This window comes from Hemitrygon akajei, chromosome 3 (genome assembly GCF_048418815.1).
Source record: "Hemitrygon akajei chromosome 3, sHemAka1.3, whole genome shotgun sequence".
Taxonomy (NCBI): Eukaryota; Metazoa; Chordata; class Chondrichthyes; order Myliobatiformes; family Dasyatidae; genus Hemitrygon; species Hemitrygon akajei.
The window spans coordinates 24603995-24629572 of record NC_133126.1 but is presented as its reverse complement, the minus strand read 5'-3'; the positions used below and the strand labels follow the sequence as shown (position 1 = coordinate 24629572).

The 25578-nt window shown below is 44.7% G+C and overlaps 1 protein-coding gene across 1 annotated transcript in view; it reads right to left on the bottom strand.

The window, feature by feature from the left end:
• tshr (thyroid stimulating hormone receptor) overlaps positions 1 to 18517 on the bottom strand; it is a 64084-nt gene extending 45567 nt beyond the window's left edge. Inside the window, exons 1-2 of the mRNA XM_073037605.1 lie at positions 18384 to 18517; positions 2381 to 2452 (exon numbers count right to left, since the gene is read on the bottom strand). Of these exons, the coding sequence (XP_072893706.1) occupies positions 2381 to 2445 (65 nt within the window). The 5' untranslated portion in view covers positions 2446 to 2452; positions 18384 to 18517. The remainder of the gene's footprint in view (positions 1 to 2380; positions 2453 to 18383) is intronic.
• Positions 18518 to 25578: the final 7061 nt, after the last annotated feature.

Below are 25578 nucleotides of genomic sequence, written 5' to 3'. Positions count from 1 at the left end.
TTCCAAAAGCTCCCCTCTGGAAAACACTATAGGGCTATTAAAACAAAAACTTCACACCATCTTAAAAGTTTGTTACCCTAGGTAGTTAATCTGATCGACCGTTCTAGTTAGCCTCCCTCTACCCCCTCTATCTATTATCTTAGTCACTGCACTGTAAACACTTTAAACCAGTTTTTATAATGCTGTCTACCCATGAAAATAATGCTTACATTTATGCACATCTTATTCCATCTCTGAACTTGTAACTTTACTGTTATATAATTATTTCTGTATAATTGTTAATGTTGTCAGTTGTTGTGCTCACACTCCGCATTAATTTCCGAATACATGTAAATGTGGACAATGAATGAAGTCGATCCTTGATTGTTGATGGGTGGAGAAATGGCAGATGGAGTTTATCCAGACTAGTGTGAGGTGCTGCACTTTGAGAGGTCCAGTGCAAGAGGAATGAGTACAATCAACGGCAGCATCTGCAGAGTTGCTTTATTATTGTCACAGGTTCTGAGAAACATGGCAAGAATCTTGGTGGTAACGTTGATTGCCATTGACAGTGTCATGCCCCTTTACATTTGATCTCCCAACGTACAACACTTCCCACTTGGCCGGGTTAAACTCTTTCTGCTGTATCTCTGCACATCTGCAACTGATCTATAATCGCACTGTATTCTTTGCCAGTCTTCTAAACCATCCATAACAAAACCAGTCTTCATATCATCTGCAATCTATTAACCCACCACGAGGAAATCTGCAGATGCTGGAAATTCAAACAACACACACAAAATGCTGGTGGAACACAGCAGGCCAGGCAACATCTATGGGAAGAAGCACTGTCGACGTTTCAGGCCGAAACCCTTCGGCAGGACTGGAGAAAAAAAGCTCAAGAGTAGATTGAAAAGGTGGGGGGGGGGGGGGGGAGGAGAGAGAATCACAAGGTGATAGGTGAAACATGGAGAGGCAGGGATGAAGTAAAGAGCTGGGAAGTTGATTAGTGAAAGAGACAGAAGGCATTGGAAGAAATAGAAAGTGGGGGAGGAGCACCAGAGGGAGGTGATGGGCAGGCAAAGAGATCTGGTGAGGAAGGGAAAAGGGAATGGGAAATGGTGAAGTGGGGGGGGGGAGTGGGAGATATTACCAGAAGTTTGAAAAATCAATGTTTATGTCATTAGGTTGGAGGCTACCCAAACGGAAAATAAGGTGTTGTTCCTCTAACTTAAGTGTGGCCTCAATACGACAGGTTAAGTGTGGACATATCGCAATGGGAATGGGAAGCAATCCTGCTTTTCAGCCACATCCTTCTAAAAACTCAGTAGGGCCTCTTCTCCCTTTCTAACAGCGTCATTGGTGCCCATGAGCCCCACAATCACCCTCTCGTTTGAGAACGTTCTGCAGCCTCTTTGAGACATGCTTGACATTGGCAGCCAGGAGGCAACAAACATCCCTTCTCCTCTCCCCTTTTCTACTGTGCAGTAAATTTAAAAAAGGTTTGAAATAATACACCAGCAGGCTCAGAGACAGCTTCTACCCGACTGTTTAAAAAAAACTCATGAATGGAGCTCTTGTACGATAAAGCTGAACTCTTGACCTCTCAGTCTGCCTCATCATGACCCTTGCACTTTTTTGTCTAGTCCCAGCATCTAGGCCATGCTCTCTTCTTGCTGCTGTCATCGGGATGGAGGAACAGGAGCCTTAGGTCCCGCACCACCAGGTTCACAAACAGTTATTACCCTTTAACCACCAGGCTCCTGAACCAGTGTGGATAACTTCACTCTACACAACGCTGAAGTGAATCTACAACCTAATGACTCACTTTCAAGGGCCTATAATTCATGTTCTGAGTACTAACTTTTTACTTGCAGAATCTGTCTTCTTTTGCACATTGATTGTCAGTCTTTTGTTTATGTATGTTTTATTCCATGGATTTGCTTGTATTTATTTATTTTCCTGCAAATTTCAATATGGTGACATAAACGTACTTTGATAAAAAAATTACTTTGACTATCTGCACTGCAGTTTCTCTGTAACGGTAACACTATATTCTGTTATTGCTTTTCCCTTTGTACTACCCTGATGTACTTTATGCTTGGAATCATCTGTCCAGATGGGAGGCAAAGCTAAGTTTCCCTCTGTATCTCAGTACATGTTATAATAATAAACCAATTATGCACATGATGATAAATTTGGGTGAACATGTGGTTTGTTCACTAAGCAGGTTTCCTCAATGATGATATATTTTCTCCAGTCCTGCCAAAGGGTTTCGGTCCGAAATGTTGACTGTACTCTTTTCCACAGACGCTGCCTGGCCTGCTGAATTCCTCCAGTACTTTGTGTGCATTGCCTCAATAATGAGGCAGGCAGTCTGATGCGTTTCAGTAATACTTACATCCTTGTGATGTTTGGGAGCTTTGTAAAGGCTTCTGTCGGGATTGACTTGAGCCGAGTCTCCATGAATCGACTGACAAAAAGAATAAGAGCTCACGGTTAACGTTGTATGTTGCTATAGGGCAATCATTCACAATCAGACTGAAAACTACTACTCTTTCCCTTCAGGTTCCTGCTGGGTTTTTTTTTTGCAACTGAAGCGAGACCTGGAGGAACCAGAATCAGGTTTATTATATGCTACGAAACTTGTTGCTTTGCAGCAGCACTACAGTGCAATGCATGAAGTTACTATACATTACAATAAGGTTAAATACATAAACAAACAAATAAATACGTGAGCAAATAGATAGATAAATAATTAGTGCAAAAAGAGAGCAAAATAGTGGTGTAGTGTTCACAGACACTTCAGGATCTGATGGTGGAAGGAAGAAGCTGTTCCTATAACGTTGAATGTGGGTGTTCAGGCTCCTGTATCTCCCCTCTGATGGTAGAAATGAGAGGAGCATATGTCCTGAATGGTGAGGGTCCTTAATACTGAAGACACTTTTGAAGATGTCCTTGATGGTGTGGAGGTTTACGCTGTGATAGAGCCCACACAGCTAGACCTAGGATCTTCCTGGGCTGACTGGCTCAGCACCTCCTGGGTTTGTTGATGTACCGAATAAACCATCACTCGCATTTCTGCTATTTTTGAGCCAACCCAGTGTCCCATGATTAACTCAACATTCACCAATGTGACAAACCCTCTCCTGAATATACTAGGAGTCTGGGCCTCCATAGCCCACTTGGGCAGGTTCAATGGAGCTGTGCTTTGGGAGGGGCCACTGGAAGGGCTGGAGTCACAACTTCCACTGGCAAGAGGGTGGGGTGGGGGGGGGGGAGTAGAATTCAGGAGGAATTGCCAGAGGAACCAGTGGCTCATTCATGGAGCTGTACAGCAAATCTGCGAGAGAATCTAAGAATTAAAGTATTACACCCAAGCAGTATTCTTAAAAGATTAAACTTGTTGCATGTACATTAAAATACACAATGAAATGTGTTACTGTTAATGCAGAAGTGCTTACACAGATAAAGGGATAATATTTCATCCTCCTTAATGATAGATTAGAAAGCTACAGGTGGTAATGTGTTTAACAACTAACTCAAGTTGCAACTAGATTAAAGATACTGGCTTTATTTGTTGCATCAAAATTTACAATGAAATATGTCGTTCCCGTCATTGACCAGCAAAGTCGAAGATGCGTTCGGGGCAGCCTATAAGTGTCGCTGTGTTTCCAGTGCCAACATAGCATGTCGACAATTTACTACATCATTGGAATGTGGGAGAAAACCAGAGTACCTGGAGGAACTGACATGGTCATGTGGAGAACATACAAGCAGGAACAGAATGCTGATTATTGATGCTTGCTACTATGCTACCATGATGCCCCAAACCTGGGCCTGAAACCATAAACTGTTAACCATCATGCCACCCTTCACCTCCGAGTCATATATTACCTTGCCTTGGAAATGCATATTGCAGTTCTTCAGTGATATCACACTGGCCTTCATCAATCAAAGAATTGAGTACAGGAGTTGGGGCATTACGTTGAAGTTGTAGAAGACTTTAGTGAGGCCAAATTTGGAGCACTCTGTGCAGTTCTGGCCACCAAAGTGCAGGAAAGACATCAATAAGATTGAAAGAATGCAGAGAAAATCTATAAGGATGTTGCCAAGACCGGAGTCCTAATGGGAAAGATTGAATAGATTAGGACTTTATTCCCTGGAGCATGAGAGGAATAACAGGAGAATAAGGGGAGATTTGATGGTTGGTATTATGAGGGCTATAGATAGGGTAAATGCAAGCAGGCACTTTCCACTGAGGTTGAGTGAGACTAGAACTACAGGTCATGGGTTAAGAGAGAAAGGTGAAATGTTTAAGGGGAACTTCATCATTCAGAGGGTGATGAGAGTGTGGAGTGAGCTGCCAGCAGAAGAGGTGGATGTGGGTTTGATTTCAATATTTAAGAAAAGTCATGAATGGGAGGGGTGTGGAGGATCATGGCTCTGATTCAAGTCAATGTGACTGCAGGCAGAATGGTATTCGGCACAGATTAGATGGGCCAAAGGGCCTGTTTCTGTACTGTAGTGCTATGCTGGCACCGAAAGCGTGGTGACACTTGCAGGCTGCCCCCAGGTCATACCTTCCCCAGAAGAGATCCCAATGATCCAGAAATCTGAAGATCTGCTTCCTGCATCATTTTCTCAGCCACACATTCATCTGCCAAATCATCTTACTCTTACCTTCACTGGCGTGTGGCACAGGCAGCGATCCAGAGATGACTATGCAGGATGTTCTGCTTTTCAGCTTTCTACCTGGCTCTTCATACCCTCTTCACCTTGTCTACCTGTGTCAATGGTGCCAATATGTACCAAGACTTCTGGCTGCTCCCCCCCCTTAAGAATGCTGTGGAACCAATCCCAGACATCCCTGACGCTGACATCTGGGTGTTTTTTTCATGTCCACAGAATCTCGCACAGTACAAAAACAGGCCCTTCGGCCCATCACTCCTCTAACTATGGAATCCCTTATCACTGCTGCACTCCTCTTTCCCTTCTTCCCTTCTGAGCCACCGTACAAGACTGAGTGCCAAGGACCCGGTTGCTAAGACTCCCCACTGATATTCGTCCCCCTCAACAGTATCCAAAGTAGCATACTTATTAATGAAGGGAACGGCCACAGGAGCACTCTGCACTGTCTGCCTTCCTTTCCCAGTCACCCAGGTGTTTGCCTCCTTCAACTTTGGGACTCCTCTATCTATCACCTCCTCACCCTCCTCTATTAGCCGAAGGTCATTCAGCTGCAACTTTAGCTTATTAAACTGCCCGCAAAGATATTGGTTCCCCAACGGTTCAGGTGTAATCTGCTCCTTTTTCTCAGTATAAGGTTTTGCAAGAAGTTTAGCACCACAATGCACTGGGTATTTTCTGAACCACGTGATAATTTCCCAAAGCCATCAGAACTGAATGAATTTTAAAAAATTAAATTAGAGACAGAAGTCCCATAAAAAGATGCCTTCCAGGCAGAGGATAAGGTGGCAACTGCCAATGAGGGAACTTCACACAAACATATTGAATGAATTTCTTCAGCCAGAGGTGGTGAATTAGTGGAATTCATTGCCACAGATGACGGTGGAGGCCAAGTCATTGGATATATTTAAAGCCGAGGTTGATATATTCTTGATTAGCAAGGGTGTCAATGGTTATGGAGAGAAAGCAGGAGAATATAAAGAAACAAGAACCTTAACAGCGTTGATGAGTGGAGGGATCTTGGGGTCCAAGTTCATGTGGCAACAAAAGTGGCTAAGAAGGTACACGGTATGCTTGCCTTTATTAGTTGAGGAACTGACTTCAAAGGAAGGGGTTCTGCTGCAACTTTATAAAACTCTAGTTAGGCTGCATCTGGCGTACTGCATACAGTCCTGATTGACCCATTTTAGGAAAGGGCATTGAGGCTTCAGAGGGGGTGCAGAAGAGGTTTACCAGAATGCTGCCTGGATTAGAAGGGATGTACTATAACGAGAGGTTGGACAAACAGGTTGCTTTCTCTGGAGTGGTGAAGGCTGAGGGGAGATTTCAAAGATCATGAGAGGCAGAGATAGAGTACACAGACAATATCTTTTCCCTCTGGCTGAAATATCTAATACCAGAGGGCATGCATTTAAAGTGAGGGGGTAATTTCAAAGGAGATGCGAGAGGCAAGTTTTATTTACACAGAGTGGTGGGTGCCTGGAATGTGCTGCCTGGGGTGGTGGTAGAGGCAAATACATTAGGGACTTTTAAGAGACAATTAGACAGGCACATGGATGTGAGGACATGGACATTGAGAAGGCAGAAGGGATTAGTTTAGTTGGGCCTTTTTATTGCTAATTTAATTGGTTTGGCACAATATTGTGAGCTGAAGGGCCCGTTCCTGTGCTGTACAGTTCTATGTTCACGGGGTTGAGAGGAAAATAAATCAGCCATGATCGAATGATGGAGCGCACTCGATGGGCTGAATGGCCTAATTCTGCTCCTACATCATATGGTCTTATGACTTGATAAATCCTGGAGCTCCCGACTAACCAACACTGTTAAAAGAGCCCTCTCTCACTGCTTATTCTCCACAGCCTTACTGTGATTTGTTTTCAAATCTACATCAGGTTTCCAGTCTCTTCTGAAACTACTTGCAGTAGCATTCAGACTGTGCATTCCAGATCAGAGCAATTTGCTGCATAAAATATCCTCATTGCCCTTCAGGTTCTCTTGGCAACTGCTCTGCAAGATGCGCCCTCTGGCCACCATCCCTCCTCCCAGTGGAAACAGCTGCTTTTTTTGACATGCTATTCTAAGAATGTTATTATTGAAACATTCCTAGCTCTGGGAGCCAAACTGTGCTGCAATTCCACACAAACCACTGGTTTGGATTTTGCCGGGAAATGCTGGCCACTATGTGTGGAACTGCCAGCATTTTGTCTGCCACTGGGCGTGTGGTTCCTGAGTGCTTGAATACAAAGTTCAAAGTACATTTATTTGCAAAGTACGTATAGATCACCCTATACTACCCCAAGATGCATATTCTTGCAGGGAATTCACAGTAGATGCAAATAAACACAAAATAGTCAGTGAAAAACTACACACAAAGATGGACAATCAATGTGCAAGAGAAGAAAAGCTGTGCAAATATCTAAATAAATAATATTGAGGACAAGGTTTGTAGAGACAGACAGACAGACATATTTTATTGATCCCAAGGGAAATTGGGTTTCGTTACAGCCGCACCAACCAAGAATAGTGAAGAAATATAGCAATATAAAACCATAAATAATTAAATAATAATAAGTTAAAAGTAAGTCCAGGACCAGCCTATTGGTTCAGGGTGTCTGACACTCCGAGGGATGAGTTGTATAGGAATGACTTCCTATAACGCTCAGTGTTACATCTCGGTGGAATGCGTCTCTGGCTGAATGTACTCCTGTGCCTAGCCAGTACATTATGGAGTGGATGGGAGACATTGTCCAAGATGGCATGCAACTTGGACAGCATCCTCTTTTCAGACACCACCATCAGAGAGTCCAGTTCCAACCCCTTGAGTCCTTGGAAGTGAGTCTGTAGGTTGTGAACAGTTCGGTGCTGTGGTGAGTGAAGTTACTACCCACACTGGTTCAGGAGCCTGATGGTTGTAGGTTATTCTTGAGCCTGGTGGTATGGGACTTCAGGCTCCTGTGCCTCATTCCCAATGAAGAGAAATCCCAAGCCTGCAGCCTCTTTTTGTTGGTGATGTCCCTGGTCTTCTTGTGGTCCAGATGGATTCCTCCATTTTCACATGAGGAGTATTGCCCATGAAATGAGAGAGAGGTTTCAGGGACTTTCAGAAACATTCAAAGCTCTTGGAAGGTTTGACAGCCAGCTAAGCCAACGGGTGTGGCCGTGGCTTGGCTGGATGTTGAAAGCATTTCAACTCTCTTAAAGATTAAAAAATAAAGATTTGCTTTATTTGTCACATGTATATGAAAGCATACAGTTTAATGTGTTGTTTGCATCAACAACAACTTACACAGTCCGAGGATGTGCTGGGGACCGTAAGTGTCGCCATGCTTCCAGTGACAACGCAGCATGTTCACAATTTACTAACCCATACACCTTTGGTATGTGGGAGGGAAGTGAAGCACCTGGAGGAGATGTTGGGTATTCTATTACTCTTGGGATAGGAAAGATCCACTGATGAGAAGCCTTAAGTGCTGGCCACGAACAGGTTGACCACTGGTTCCAACAGTCTCTCTGCAGAATTCTAGCTCTCACCCTGGGATTTCACTGTGTTGTACAGTTCTACTCAACTGCAGCACAGAAAGAACTAAAAGACTACAGAAAGTGACTGACACAGCTCAAATGTCACAGGCAAAGCTCTCCCTATCTTTGAGTACATTTGCCACAAGAAAGCAGCATCCATCAAAGATCCTCCACCATCCAGGCCATGCCCTCTTCTCGCTGCTACTATCAGGCAAGAGGTACAGAAGCCTTCGGTTCCACACCACCAGGTTTAGGAACAGTTATTACCCTATAATTATCAGACTCCTGAACCAGTGTAGATAATTTCACTCACCACAACTCTGAACTATTCTACGACCTACAGACTCACTTTCAAGGACTCTTTACAACTCTTTCTCAGTATTATTTTATTTGCTTAATTTGTCTTCATTTGCATATTGGTTGTTTGTCAGTCTTTGTTTATGAATAATTTTTCATAAATTCTATTGTTTTTTATATTGCTGTAAATGCCTGAATAAATCTCAAGGTAACACAATATGCACTTTGATGATACTCTTTACTTTGAACTTTGAAACATTAACGTTGATACAAATGTGACCTCAATGTGCCCAATAATATAAAGTTGAACATGGGGTAATTCTAATGTGTCCTCAGAAAAAATTACTTGCAATTATAAGCTGCTTAGTGGGGATCTGAAATGTGGGAGGGGGAAGGTATAGGATGTCAGACTTCCACACATTAACAGTAAACAATGAAGGATGCTTTATCAAAATAGATCTTCTGCTCTTTTCCCCTTACAACTAAATAAAGATAATTTAGTTTCTGTCAGCTATTTTGTGTTTCTACCTGTATAAGTAGGGCTAGCAATGGAACACCCCTCATTCAACACAAGACATTCTGCAGGTGCTGAGCAATACAAACAAAATGGTAAAGGAACTCAGCAGGTCGGGCAGCATTTATGGAGAGGAATAAATAGGCAACGTTTTGGGCTGAGACCCTTCATGAGGGTTAATGGAATCTATGGAGTGCAATAAACAGTCAATCATGACTGATGAAGGGTTTTGGCCCAAAACATTGACTGTTTATTCCTCTCCATAGACGCTGGCTGACCTCCTGAGTTCCTCTAGCATTGTGCGCGCATGTGTGTATGTTACCAATCGCTGAAGGCAGTAATCTCAGAGTGCAACCTTTCCCTCCTTGACCTAAGCTCCTGCCCCCTCTTAGAAGGTTTCCTGTTAACCCACCTCACTCTACTTTCAGCCAACTCGGCAGATGGACCATGGTCAAAGTCCATCACCAACAATGTGGACACCCCTGAGCCACCACACCTGCCTGCTTGGAGACAGTCCCAACCAGGGTGCAGAGCTGGGCTGAGAAGTAGCACATGGAATTCAGACTGAAGAAGAATGAAGCGATTCACTTTGAAAGGTTGAACTTGAAGGTAGAATACAAGGTTAATGACAGGATCCTTAACAGTGTGGAGGAGCAGAGGGATACTGGGGTCCACATCCATGTATCCCTCAAAGTTGCTACACACATTGATAGGGTTATTAAGAAGGCATACGGTGAGTTGGTCTTCATTAGTTTATGAGACTGACTTCAAGAGCCATGAGGTAATGTTGCACCTCTATAAAACTCTGGTTAGACAACACTTGGAATATTGTGTTATGTGCCGATTGTCTCATTATAGGAAGGATCTGGAAGTTTTTGAGAAGGTGCAGAGGAGATTTACCAGGATACTGCCTGGATTAGAGAACATGACATGAATTTAGATAGGGCTTTTCTTTTTAGAGTGAAGGAGGATGAGAGGTGACTTGATACAACATGTACAAGATGAAAAAAGGCATAGACAGAGTGGATAGAGACTTTGTCCTAGGGCAGCAATGGTGGATGTTGCCAACTTGAGCCATTGCTTCCTGTAGATACCACTGACAGTGGGGAGGGATGTGCTAATGATGTATTGGGTTGAACCCACTGCTCTCTGCAGCTTCTTGCATTCCAGCACATTTGAATTGCTGAAAAAAACCCACAATGCAACCACTCAACTTGGACATGAAGTGATAAGGTTTAGTATCTGTCTTGCTTGGGGGTGAACTCTGTGATGAGGAGGTGGGCTGCTTCTGTGGTGCTCCTGAGAAAGTTGAGCAGGACCATTGCATCGGCTGGAAAGCAGTGGAAAGTTAAGGAACAGCAGCCTTACCCTCGAGGGTTAAGCTGTTTTGCAAGGAACCTTGTTAGCGTTCAGCTTATTCTTGCCCGTTGGTGTTGACAGCTAAAAAATTCTCAGTTACACCTCAGCTAACAAAGCATAACACTTTCAGTGTTTTTTTTTACGGTAAGAAGAGTTTACAAGTGCTCTGTGCTTAATCAATTCACTATTTCTGTCTGACTGCTCTAGAAGAGGTCTCATGTGCGTATTAGGGGTGACATTGCTATCACTTCTGAATTTCCATGACTGACTGAAAGGGTGTGCAGCTCTGAGGCAGTCATCAAGATTCATACTTACCTTCACTTATGATGGTGTGGCTAAGCACAGCTCTAATGCCATATTCAAGTTTGCTGACGACACTAGTGTCATAGGCCGATTAGAACTGTGTGCAGTTCTCGTCGCCCCACTACAGAAAGGATGCGCTTAAGCTAGCAAAGGTTCACAAGGACGTTGAGGGCTTGAGTCATGAGGGGGTGACTGGATGGGCTGGCATTTTTACTCTGAAAAGGTGAAGGCTGAAGGGGGCACTTAGAAGTTATTTTTTACACAAGAGTCCACAAGACATGGGAACAGAATTAAGCTGTTCAGCCTTTAAGTCTGCTCCACCATTCAATCATGGCCGATTTATTTCCCCTCTCAACCTTCCTGGCTTCTCCCATTAGCTTGAATGCCATTACTAATTAAGTATCCGTCATCCTCTGCTTTAAATATACTCGATGACTTGACCTCCACAGCAGTCAGTGGCAATGAATTCCACAGATTCACCATCCTCCGGCTAAAGAAATTCCTCCTCGTCTCTGTTCTAAAGGGATGCCCTTCTATTCCATTAAGAGTAGCAATGCAATGTTGGCATTCATTTCTAGAGGAACAGAGTATAGGAGCAGGGATGTGATGTTGAGGCTCCATAAGGCACTGGTAAGACCTCACTTGGAATACCGTGTGCAGTTTTGGTCTCCTTATTTAAGAAAGAATGTGCTGACATTGGAGAGTGTTCAGAGAAGATTCACTAGAATGATTCCGGGAATGAGAGGGTTAACATATGAGGAACGTTTGACCACTCTTGGTCTGTACTCCTTACAGTTTAGAAGAATGAGGGGGGCACCTCATAGAAACATTTCAAATATTGAAAGGCATGGACAGAGTGGATGTGGCAAGTTTGTTTCCCATGGTGGGGGAGTCTAGTACGAGAGGGCATGACTTAAGGATTTAAGGGCGCCCATTCAAAACAGAGATACGAAGAATTTTTTTTAGCCAGAGGGTGGTGAATCTGTGGAATTTGTTGCCACAGGCAGCAGTGGAGGCTGGGTCATTGGGTGTATTTAAGGCAGAGATTGATAGGTATCTGAGTAGCCAGGGCATCAAAGGTTATGGTGAGAAGGCGGGGGAGTGGGACTAAATGGGAGAATGGATCAGCTCATGATAAAATGGTGGAGCAGACTCGACGGGCCAAATGGCTGACTTCTGCTCCTTTGTCTTATGAGGGGATTCAATGGAGTGGAATGGTCATAATCTTTGTAGGGAACTAGAGGGCAAGGATTTAAGATGAGAGGGAAAAGGCTTAAAGGGGATCAGAGGCATAGGTTTTTCCATGCGGAGGGATAAGCTGCCAGAGGATGTCGTAGAGACTGGTATAATTAAAACAATTAAAAAAATTTGGACGGGTACATGTATAGGAAGGGGTTAGAGGGATATGGGTATATTTAAAATGGAAGCTTACAGGTTCTTAGTAAGGATGTCAAAGATTATGGGGAGAAGGCAGGAAAATGAGATTGAGAGGAAAAGTAAATCAACGATGATCAAATGGAAGAGCAGACTCGATTGGCTGAATGGTCTAATTCTGCTCCTATATCTTATGGTCTTACACAGACCCAGATGATGGGTCTCAATCCAAAGCATCGACTGTTTATTGCTCTCCAAAGATGTTTCTTGGCCTGCTGAGTTCCTCCAACATTTTGTGTGCAAATTGCTCTGAACTTGCAGCATCTGCAGAATATCTCGCATTAAAAAATGGGACTAGTTATAATATGCATCTCAGTCAACATAGATGAGTTGGGGCAAAGGGCTTGTATCCAAATGCCATACTTAAGTTTGCTGACAATACCACTGTCATTGGCCAAATCAAAGGTGGTGATGAATCAGGATATAGAAGGGAGATTGAAAATCTGGTTGAATGGTTCCATACCAACAACCTCTTACTCAATGTCAGCAAGACCAAGGAGCTGATTATTGACTTCAGCAAATGGAAAACTAGAGGTCCATGAGCCAGTGCTCACTGGGGGATCAGAGGCGGAGAGGGTCCTGGGTTCAGCCTGTAAGTGCAATTATGAAGAAAGCACAGCAGCACCTCTACTTCCTTAGAAGCTTGCGAAAATTCAGCATGACATCTAAAATGTTGACAATCTTCTACAGATGTGTGGAGGAGAGTATATTGACTGGTTGCATCTCAGCCTGGTATGGAAACTCCAATGCTCTTGAATGAAAAATCCTACAAAATGTAGTGGATACAGCTTAGTCCATCATGGGTATAACCTTCCCATCATTGAAAACAACTACATAGAGTGTTGGTACAGGAAAGCAGCTATCATTAAGGATCCCCACCACCCAGGGCAAGCTCTCTTTTCACTGCTGCCACCAAGAAGAAGATGCAGGAACCCCAGGACACACACCACCAGGTCCAGGAACGGTTATTACCCCTCAACCATCAGGCTCTTGTACCAGTGGGGATATCTTCACTCAACTTTATCGCCCCATCACTGAACTGTTCCCACAATCTATGGACTCACTTTCAAAGACCCTACTCATCTTCTTGATATTTATTGCTTATTTATTTACTATTAATATTTCTTTTTGCTTTTGTATTTGCACAGTTGCTGCCTTTTGCACATTGGTTGTTTGCTCGCCCTGTTGGGTGTGATTTTTCATTCAATCTAATATAGTTCTTGGATTTATTGAATATGCCCACCAGAAAACGAATCTCAGGGTTGTATCAGGTGATATATATGTATTTTGTTAATAAACTTAATTTGAACTTTTTATCTGTACTGTATTACTCTGATTCTAAAGGATGGAACATATTGGAAAGCAACCTTGGCTTATCTCTGGATAGACCCTTTACTGTGTGCACTTGTTCACCATCACCTTTCCTGGAGAATTAGGGGTGGACAATAACTGCTGGTCTTGCTGTCCACTCTTGTGAATGACTCGATGCTGCATAACTCTATGAATCACATACTCATGCACGGAGGGTTGATACATTCTCTGTATGAATGAAAACAGAGAACATCTCGCAGGCGACTTATATTGTTATTTCATGCTCGTTATTTATTACTATTTATTTATATCTGCATTTGCTGAGTTTGTTTACAGTTCCTGATATTTACAGTAAATAGTTATCGTTCGACAGATTTGCTAAGTATGCCAGCAAAAAAAGAATCTCAGGGTTGTATGTGGTAACACACACGCATTCTGATAAAAAAATTTACTTGGAACTTTGAGAAGACCACCCACAACCTTGGAATGATGCAGGGGTTCTATGGGCAATTAGCTAGTCACTAAATATACAAGAAATTTGGCAGATAATTTGCAGAAACTGAGATATCATTAACAATAATGTAATACATGAAATCATCTGTTTTAGCCAGGATTCCCCATCTTCATTAAAATAGATGTCCAAAGAGTCACAGAGCACTACAGTACAGAAGCATTATTCTGCCTAGTCCCACCAACCTGTATGGACCATTACCACCCATATCCTTTCCATCCATGTACTTATCCAGACTTCTCTTAAATGTTGAAATCGAACCCGTATCCTCAGGAATCCCTGGCCTTCAGCCACCTGCCCCAACCTCTTCCTTTGGCAGCTGATTTCACCCTTTGGTGAAAAAGTTGCTCCCTGGGTTTCTATTAAATCTCCTCCCTCTCAGCTTAAACCTATACCCTCTAATTCTTGATACCCCAGCCCTGGGAAAAAGACTATGCGTATTCTCTTTGAGTATGTAAGATGGTGCTGGTGAAACACAGTGAATGCTTTTTGAACAATATACAAAACTTCTAAAAATACTTTGTCTGAACTACGTTCACTGCAATCTACAGCCTGTAATTTTCCTTTAAGTAATGTAATTTTGAACTGTTTTAACAAACTAGTGATTTCACGATCTTCTGAAGAACTCAGCGGACTTTAATCTCAAAAATGCAGTTATGACATCTTTATATTGCCACAATTGGAAAAGAGAGAAGAGGGGAGCACTCCAAATCAGACCAAAACACCAAGGTATGAAACTTCCTCTACCCATTAACTTGTTAGCAAATGAATGGTTGCTAGAGAACAAGAATGAGCACCTTGCTGTATCAGAGGGAAATGAAGGATTGCTGCGTTCTATGTTTCGCGGAGACATGGCTGACCTCAAACATGCCAAATACGTCAGTAAGATCCAAGGGCTTTTCAATACAGCAGATGAATTGGACTGCTGATTTGGAGAAGGCAAAGGTGGAGGTCTGTGTCTTATAATAAGCTCTTCATGGTGCTCGGATGTAGCAGTTTTGTCGCACTGTTGTTTCCCCAACCAGAAACATCTAATGATTGAGTTCCGTTCGTTCTACTTATCGAGAGTTCTCGTCCGTAATCCTGACCGCAGTTTACATACCCCAAAAGGCCAATGTTAAGAAAGTACTTAATATACTAAGCGATCTGATCATCTGGCTGTCTACCTCCTATCTGCATAGGGGCAGAGGCCAAAGAGTCCAGAGATAAGGACAACAAAAAGGAGGCTGCGGGAGGTAGAGAAGCAGCTACAGGATTGCTTCAAGTCGGTGGACTGAACCTTGTTCAAGGATTCATCAGAGGATCTGAACGAATACACTATGGTTGTCACAGACATTATAGCAACAGTCGTAGGTGAGTGTGTCCCTACAAAATCATTCACAGTCTTCCCCAACCAGAAATCTGGATGGACCATGAGATCCACTATCTGCTAAGGGCCAAAACAGTGGTGTTCAGTTCTGGCAACTGGGTAAAATATAAGTAGTCCAGGTACGACATCCAGAAAGCCATTTCACATGTGAAGCAGCAATTCTAGACCAAACTTGGACCACTGCAGAACGCTCAAAATCCCAAGTTCAAAGTTCAAACGCAAACACGAGGAAATCTGCAGATGCTGGAAATTCGAGCAACACACACAAAATGCTGGTGGAACGCAGCAGGCCAGGCAGCATCTATAAAGAGAAGCACTGTCGACGTTTCGGGCCGAGACCCTTCGTCAGGGCTAACTGAAAGAAAAGATAGTAAGAGATTTGAAAGTGGGAGTGGGAGGGGGAGATCCAAAATGATAGAAGACAGGAGGGGGTGGGATGAAGCTAAGAGCTGGGAAGGTGATTGGCAAAAGGGATACAGAGCTGGAGAAGGGAAAAGATCATCCCGTCCCATGATCCACCTTCATGTTCTTCTTTATCTCATAATGCCCTAGCATATTAACATTAACAAATTCTATACTGATTTCCTTCTCCTCCACATCCTTCTCAGTAAATATTGATGCAAAGTACTCATTTAAAGCCTCACTCAGATCCTTCACCTCCAAGTACTTGTTCCTTGAGTGGTTCTACCTGCTGCCTAGTTATCTTCTTGCTCCTGATGTATGTCTAAAATGCCTTGGGATTCTCGTTAATTCTACTTGCCAATGACTTTTCATGGCTCCTCCTGGCTCTCCCAATTTCATTCTTGACTTTTTTTCTGGCTTCTTTTAATTCTCAAGGGTGCTATTTGATTTTTATTAATTTTAAATCTTACATGCTATATTATGCTTGACATCCTTCTTTTGTACTGCAGCATACCCGTCCTGTATTCTTTGCATATGGTCTTAATAAACTCTCCACCTGTGGGCTGCACACTTGCCCAAAAAAGTTGTTGTTCCCAATTAACTCTCCCTAGTTCGTGCTGTTGTTGCATGACTGAAGGCACAGGAGAAAAATATTGGCAAAATGAAGCAGCTTCATTATTTGAGAAAACAAGCTACAATGGGCATCACACGGAGACGCCTTTCAGTGGAAAGATCTCAATTGCCCAACATGGGGCTTGATATTTTATGTGCTAAACATCAAAGGAGAATTCCATATTTATAATGCTTTCTTAGAAACTACACACAACCGCCACACCTCCTGATTTGCACCCACACCACACAAGGCATTTCAATGTTTTAGTCAGCATTGTCTGGTCTGTGATTCATGGCTTTTAGAAACCGATTATTCATTTAAATTAGATCTACAATTTGCATTCAGATTTGAAGTTTGGTGGCTGAGAAGTCATTTGGGCAAAGGGACCTCTTTCCATACAACTATGACTGTTTGAAAACATACTTAAAATCACATGTATTTACACACACATATGTACACACACACTTATACATACATGAGAAAGCACATGAATACACACATTGGTGTGTAGGATTCCCAAAATACACAGCAATAGCCCAGAGGCCATTCCAGCAGCCTCCAACCCATAGAGGCTGTTCTGTCATTCAATCATGGCCAATTCATTATTCCCTCTCAACCCCATTCTCCTGCCTTCTCCTTGTGTCCTTTAACACTCTTACTAATGAAGAACCCACCAGCCTCCATTTTATATGCACCCAATGACTTGGCCTGCAGAGCCATCTGTGACAATGAATTCCAGATTCACCATCCTCAGGCTAAAGAGATGCCACTCTGAGCTGCCTCCCGTGCTGACTTGGAAACATACTGGCTGGTTCTTCCTTGTGGCTGCGTCAAAATCCTGGCGATCTCCACCCAACAGCGTGGAGGGAGCACCTTCCCCATTAGTTCACCCTAGCTTGCTCTCCACTTTCATGAGGGCAATGTGCAGAATAGTTCACCCTAGCTTGCTCTCCACCTTCATGAGGGCAATGAGCGGAACAGCTACAAAAACCTCATCAGCGGCGCTCACGTGAGCCACTCGATAAGCTACAAACCCAGACATATGGAGCCACATACGCAAAGCACCGCTGCACGTGTTGAGTAACACAGACAAAATAGACTCCCGATTTCAGACACGGCCCGAAACGTGGACTATTTGTTCCGCTCCTGCCGAGTTCCTCCAGCAATTTTGCCGTGATACTCTGGGTTTTCAGAGGAATCTCTTGTGTTTATGATTTGCTGCTTGCATTGAACTGTGCTCATATGTGAATGCTCCCTGACTAAAAGTATCATCTGTCCCTAGAGGTGAATAAACCCTAAATTTATATCCGACCTTTTGTAAAGGAGTTTACCCAGCGGCGTACAGTATTCCAACGGATTCCGTGCTTCCAGCCGCTACTGCGTACGGCAACTGCTCCCGGGGGTCAGTTGGGGACGTAATAGTATTATTTCTGCCGCTTTGGCAATGCAGAAACTCTTACAAGCAGTGTGGAATGGGAAAAGAGATTGCTACCTTGCATCTGTCCTATAGCCTCGATCACCTATAATCCAGGTCGCTGACATTAACCCGATAAGAAATAGCGCTACACCGTGATTGCAGGAGCCAGGTAGGGCTGGCTGGTGGCTTATTAAAGGGCATCCTCTAGCAGAGGCAGGGACTTGGACCGACCCCTGCATAAGACATTGGAGGCCATTCAGCCCATCGAGTCCGCTCCGCCATCCCATCATGGCTGATCGATTTTCCCTCTCAGTCCCATTCGCCTGCATTCTCCCCGACACCTTTGACACTCTTATTAATCAAGAACCGCTTTAAACCTTATCGGCCCTCGCTTTAAATATACCCAATGACTTGGCCTCCACAGACAACTGTGGAAATGACTTCCACAGATTCACCAGCTTATGGCTAAAGAAACTCATCACCTCTTTAGCCAGAAATGATGCTCTCGTATTCTGAGGCTGTGCGTCTGGTCCCAGACTCCCCCGCTATAGGGAACATCCTCTCCACGCCAACTCTATCCATAGCCGGCTAAATGCAAAGCCCTTGCCCCACTGTGCTTAGTCATCCCGTGGGGGGAGAGCTCGCACTCAGAGGTAGGCTACTCACATGTTCTCCGTGCTCTGGGGGAAAGTCGGGATGTGATCGATGGACTTGCAGGTTATCTTTAAGGAGTTCCACTCTGAACACTCGCAGGCGCTCGGGCATCGAGCCGCTGCGCGTTCGCTAGCAGCCGCGCTCAGTCCCAGGGAGACTCTCGTCAGAGTCAGCGCCTGCAGGGTTAGCAGAAGCATCGCCCGACTCAGTCTCCCTCAGGGCAAACCATTCAAGGAAGTTTGCAAATCTTTTTCTATAACCTCCCAAAATAATATTGCAGCGTTACATTCGAGTTCCCGCCGCCAGGAGTACTCACGCAGGTTTGCAAAGGCGTTCATGCCAGCGCTGGTGATCCCAGGAGCTGCCAGTTGATTGACAGTTTACCTTCCTCCTCTACCTTGTCCGTTCAAATAATTGCAAACGGGAAGCAAGGAACCAGTTTTAGAAAGTGCAGTATTTAGAAGCTCTTAGACCCTCATTCCACTATCGGTGCAACGGGTTGTAGTGTATTTTGAAGCATAGAAACAGGCCCCAAACGTTGACCTTTACTTCCCCCTCTTTCCACAGATGCTGCTCCACCTGCTGATTAATACACACAAAATGCTGGAGGAGCTCAGCAGGTCAGGCGGTATCTATGGAGAAGCGTAAACAGTGGATGTTTTGGGCTGAAACCCTTCCTCGGGACTCCTTTGATTTCCAGCATCTGCAGATGTTCTCTTGTTTGTGGTCCTCCAGCAGATTGTTTGTTGCTACATAAACAGGCCCGTCTTTCCCCCTTCCTTTCCAGTCCTGATGAACGTCTCGGCCTGAAACTTAGCCTGTTTATTACCCTCCATAGATGCCACCTGACCTGCGGAGTTCCTTCAGCATTTTGTCTTCATACCTATCAAATACCCAGCTATAAAACACAGAACAGTACAATACAGGAACAGATCCTTTGGCCCAAACTAATTAAGTCTCATCCCTTCTGCGTGCACATGGTCCATAACCCATCATTTTCTGTACATTCAAATGGTTGAATTTAATATCAGAGAATGTATACAGCCTACAGCCTGAAATCCTTACTCTTTGCAAACATCCATGAAACAAAAAACCCCAAAGAATGAATGACAGGAACATCAGAATGTCAAAGCCTCCCCCCCCCCCCCCATGCACAAGCAGCGGCAGAATCATCAACCCTCCCCTTCCTCCCACTTGCAACAGCAAAAGAACCCCCCACCATGCAAGCAATAGCAAAAGCCCCCAAAGAGGTCATCTGCCTCTCTAAACACTTCTATCATATCTGCCTCCACCACCTCCACCCTTGTCAGCCCATTCCAGGCATCCACCACTCTCTGTAAAAAAACTTGCCCTGTGCATCTCATTCAAACAAACTACCTCACAGCTTAAAAGCATGCCCTCTAGTAAAAGACATTTTGATACTGTGTAAAAGATAATGGCTGTCTTCTCTATCTAGACATCTCATAATTTTATACAGGTCTTCCCTCAAACAGGTCTTCCCTTAGCTTCCAACGCTGGAAAAATCAGTTCAGGTTTTTCTAACCATATGTAATGGTACATGCCTTCAAATCTAGGCAACAGCCTGTTAATTTTTTTCTACATCCTCTCCATAGCTAACCTACACATTAACATGACAGGAAGTGGAATTGGGCCATTCGGCCCATCGAGTCTTCTCTGCCATTTGATCATGGCTAATTTATTTTCCCTCTCAACATCATTCTCTGCCTTCTCCCTGTAACATTTTACACCCTTACTAGTCATGAACATTACATCCTCTGCTTTAAATATACCCACAGCTGTCTGTGGCAATGAATTCCACAGATACACCACCCTCTGGCTAAAGAAATTCCTCATCACCTCTTTCTAAATGGATATCCTTCTATTCTGTGGCTGTGGCCCCTGGCCTTAGACTCCCCCTCTATTGGAAACATTCTCTGAATGTTCACTCTAGTTAGGATGTTTAAAATTCAATAGATTTCAATGAAACCCCACCATACCCCTATTCTTCTAAACTCTAGCGAGTATGGATCCAGAGCCATTAACGCTTCTCAAACATACATTAACCCTTTCATTTTCAGGATCATTCTTGCAGATCTCCTCTGGACCCTCTCCAATGCCAGCACATCATTTCCTGGATATGAAGTCCAAAACTACTCACAATACTCCAGATGTGGTGAAACCAAATTCTTGTAAAGACTCAGCTTAACATCCTTGCTCTAATATATTAGTCCTCATGAAATGAGAGCTAATATTGCATTTGCCTTCCTTATCACAGACAACCTACAAGTTAACCTTTAGGGATTCCAACACTAGGACTCTTACGTCTCTTTGCATCTCCAATTTCTACTAATTTCTATTTGGTCTGAGCATTCAATGTTTTGGTGGTTTAAGGGCTGGTCTCCCTGATACCTCCTCATCAACTGAGCATAGGAACACCACCACTTGTCTCTCCACATCACACGCCATGCTGACTTGGAAATACATTGCTGGTCCTTCACGAGGCTGGATCCAATTTCTGCACCTCCCTACCCAATATCATTGTGGAAGCACCCTTTCAAACTCTTCAAGATTCAAGATTGTTCATTATCCTTCATCAGTACACAAGGGCAAAGGAGAACAGAATAATTGTTTCTCTGGATCCAATGCACCAAAAAACACACAATAAGCATAAAGAACAATAAAAAAAAACTTAAGACAGTAATTTTTTTCAAAAGCATTGCTTCTGTAGAACTCTTCTGTGGTTATGATAGACTGCTTGAAGCTGAATACAAATATAATTTCAGACTACTTGTATTATGTAGGGATTTGGAGAAACAAGAAATTAACTTTTATTGAATATAATGTATTTAATTGCATAGCGGCGCTGACATTTTGCAATATTTCAACTAAGCTAAAAATGTTTTGTTGATGATTTTCTTTTGTACTCAGTGTCTGAGGCTTCTCGCTTAAGTGTCTAACAATAATCAGCCAGCATTGATGGATTCCAGTTGCCCTGATGTTGTTTCTCCATCAACCGCAATGTCCTGGTGAAACCTTTCACCATGTTTGTCACTGACAAGATTTGCAGGGAAGAAGTCTAAATGGGAATGCAGACAATGAATCTTTAGTGACATGCTTGAAACATGTTGTCAACCAGCTGCATGTAGTTTGTTGCTCAGTAGTTGCCAAGAAAATTTTCAACAACATCTTTGAATTCCTTCCAGGCAATTTTCTCTAGTCCCACTGGAAGTTCTTCGAATTGCCTGTCATTGATGACCTGTTTGATCTGTGGACCAACAAAAATGCCTTGGCGTCAGTTATTCTGGGAAACACTTGCTTCAAAAGTCAAAATCCTTCACAGAAAGTTTTGTGTCTGGTGACAGCAGATTTCATCCTTGCTGTCTTGAACCCAATAATTCTGCTTTTGAGTAACAAGGTGAGACTCACTTAAAGGGTTCAAAATCTGTATCAGATCAGCGTCGTTCTTCACTTCTGGCTCATGCATCATGGCATCTTTGTCTACCTCCTTTAGATCTGTGTCTCTGGTGGCTTTGGTACTGGCAGACTATCACAATGCAGCACAGGTTTCATGGCTGAAGGGACATTTGGGTGTTCAATGGATTTCTTGTTTTTAGCAGAGAAACCAGGCACACTGATCAGATATAAGTAGCAATCTGTCACATGATTCTTCTGCTCTCGCCATTTCATTGGGACAACGAATGGCATTGACTTCCAAAAACCTCTGAGCCAAGCTCTAAGAATGACAGCGCATATTGTGCAACAAACGTGAGGAGCCTGGGTTTTGTCTTGGTTACCAATTTTACACCCAAATTGAGCTCATTGGCTTTCTTAATAAGTGGAGTCATGCTCCGTCTTTGAGATTTAAGCATATCCTTGGCACAAATATAACAGAGAGCATTGCAGCTGTGGCAACAGTGGCGAGCCATTTTGCTATCACAAATACTCCTGAGAAAAACAATTACTTTATTATGATGAATACACACAATATGCTATAGCATAGAGCATACACATCAATGTGTTCACAAACCAATATACATGTAAATGCAATGCATAGAACGGTGTGTGATTGATGCTTTTATAGCCCTTCTAAAACCTCCTACCATGCAGTATCCACCCTGCCTAAGCATGCTAAGATAGAAACATTTCGGCTTACATTGTGGGTGAAAGAGCTGATTGTGGACTTCAGTAAGGATAAGATGAAGGAATGCATACCAATCCTCGTAGAGGGATCAGAAGTGGAGAGAGTAAGCAGTTTCAAGTTCCTGAGTGTCAAGATCTCTGAGGATCTAACCTGGTCCCAACATATTGATGCAGTTATACAAGAAGGCAAGACAGTGACTATACTTCATTAGGAGTTTGAAGAGATTCTGTATGTCAACAAATACACTCAAAAGCTTCTATAAATGTACCGTGGAGAGCATTCTGACATGTTGCATCACTGTCTGGTATGGGGGTCTACTGCACAGGACCGAAAGAAGCTGCAGAGGGTTGTAAATTTAGTTAGCTGCATTTTGGGTACAAGCCTACAAAGTACTCAGGACATCTTCAAGGAGCCATGTCTCAGAAAGGCAGCATCCATTATTAAGGACCTCCAGCACCCAGGGCATGCCCTTTTCTCACTTTTAGTCCTTTTTGTCGGACCGTGAGGCGGGTGGGGAGCTGTGTGGCCTTGGTCGTAGCGAGGTTTATGCCTCAAGCTGCTCTGTTGCCTGTTTACAGCCACCAAGAGAGAGGCGTCGAAGTTGGTGGACTCCACCAGGGGCGGTGTAGCACAGCGTCCAGGCTGGAGTCAGTGCTGTGCCCCCAGTATTTGCTCTGCAGAAGACAAGCTATATTGTCATCAACTACAGATTTCTGCAGTAGTACCAGACTCATGGTCTAGACTTCTTTTTTCGGGGCTGTATGTTACTGATATCTTACATGTGCTGTCTATCTTGTATGTGCTATATGCGCTTTGTGCTGTGTGTGACTGTTGGTACTGTGTTTTGCACCTTGGCCCTGGAGTAATGCTGTTTCATTTGGCTGTGTTCATGGGTATTCATGTATGGTTGAATGACAATTATGTCACATATTAGTTGGGATGGTCACTTGTGAACCAGGTCAGTTTTGATGAGAAATTTTCAGTTTGCATGGCCATTATCACTGTGGTGAACTACATATACCTGTCTGGACATGCCCCCCCCCCCCCCCCCCCGCTGACTGCTCCTGTGGCTCCTCCCACTGACCCCTGCTGACTGCTCCTGTGGCTCCTCCCACAGACCCCTGCTGACTGCTCCTGTGACTCCTCCCACGGACCCCCCGCTGACTGCTCCTGTGACTCCTCCCACAGACCCCCCGCTGACTGCTCCTGTGGCTCCTCCCACAGACCCCCTGCTGACTGCTCCTGTGGCTCCTCCCACAGACCCCTGCTGACTGTTCCTGTGGCTCCTCCCACTGACCCTGGTATAAAGGCGATTGGAGCCTGAGCCCTGGCCTCAGTCTCCAGGATGTTGTGTGGTGGTCAATTGCTGCTTGTTCTTTCTTCCAGCCAATAAAAGCCGATATCTCGCCTCACGTCTCCGAGAGTTATTGATGGTGCATCAATTTTATTGGCTGGAAGTTTTAAAACATGGAAAGCATTTTACGTCCGGAAAAATTAGACCTTGATCCTCAAGACTCAGAAGCAGCTCTTGCCTTTGAACTCTGGCTTGCAAGCTTCTAATCATACTTGGAACAGATTCTAGTGACTGAGCCTGCCACAATGTACAAAATATTACTATCTAGAGTAAGTCCGAAAGTATTCTCCCTTATTAGGGACCTACCGACCTACCAAGGGGCACTGGACGCCCTCAAAAGACAGTACCTGCGGCCGGTGAACACCGTCTACGCAAGATATCGCTTAGCGATGTGGCGACAGTGACCCGGCGAGTCGAGCGGGCAGTTTCTCCGAGCCCTACAGACACTCGTGCGAACTTGCGACTGCAAAGGACTGACGGCGGAACAACATGCGGAGCTGCTGGTACGAGACGCCTTCGTTACGGGGATCAGGTCAGTGTACGTGCGCCAGCAGCTGCTGGAAAATGCTGATCTTACCTTACACTCGGCGATCGAGACGGTCGACACGCTGGAGGCTGCTCTGCACAACGCTGACACTGTCCAGCCGCGCGATCCCCTGCCGGTTCTGTGGACACTGCAGACCCTGCCACCGCCGCCCGCGAGCGAATTCACCAACGCCGCTGCCAGTCGCGAGTCCACAAACTCTCCGAACCCGACCACAGCTGCTGCCAGTCACAAGTCCGCGCAGTGTTACTTCTGCAGACTCGAAAAGCACCCCCGAAAACGCTGCCCGGCCCGAGAAGCTACCTGCTCCAGCTGCGGGAAGAAGGGCCATTTCACCAAGGTCTGTAAGTCTGAACCACAAGCGGGGTCGGGCAGCACTGCATGTGAGGCATGGGGGCCGCCATCTTGCCTGCCTGCCTCGTGCGAGACATGGGGGCGGCCATCTTTGTCGGCGCCACCTCGCCCCGCCCCGACCCACCGGTGCTTACCGGGCACCAAGATGGCAGTTCAACTCTGGCCTCCGTAACCCTCGACCAAAGTGCCCCACACCAGCTCGCAAGGTCAATGATGGACATCCTGGTGGAGGGGAACAGGACTAGCTGCCTGTTTGACACGGGCAGCACTGAGAGTTTTATTGACCCGGACACGGTGCAACGCTGAGGACTCGTGACACGGCCGGTAAGCCAGAGGGTCACCATGGCTTCTGGGTCGCATTCCACAGACATCCGGGTGGGTTGTGTAGCGACATTGGTGGTGCAGGGCACAGAATATCGGAACTTTGCGCTACTGGTCATGCCTCAACTGTGCGCGCCTGTGCTATTGGGGCTGGACTTCCAGAGCCACCTTGAAAGTGTGACTATGGCATATGACGGGCCCCCCCCACCACTCACTGTCAGGAATCCTCAGTTTTGTGGGACTTCGTCATATACCCCGCTACTGACCACACACACACACACACACACACACCGACCCACACATCCCACCCAGCACCATGCCGACAGCTGCGTTACTGACACCACTTGCAGCTTCTCCACCCTCAAGATCCCTCCCCCACCGCTGTTCGCCAATCTGACCCCCGACTGTAAACCTGTGGCAACTAAAAGCAGGAGGTACAGCGCGGGAGACAGGGCCTTCATTCAGTAGGAGGTGCAGCGGCTGCTCAGGGAGG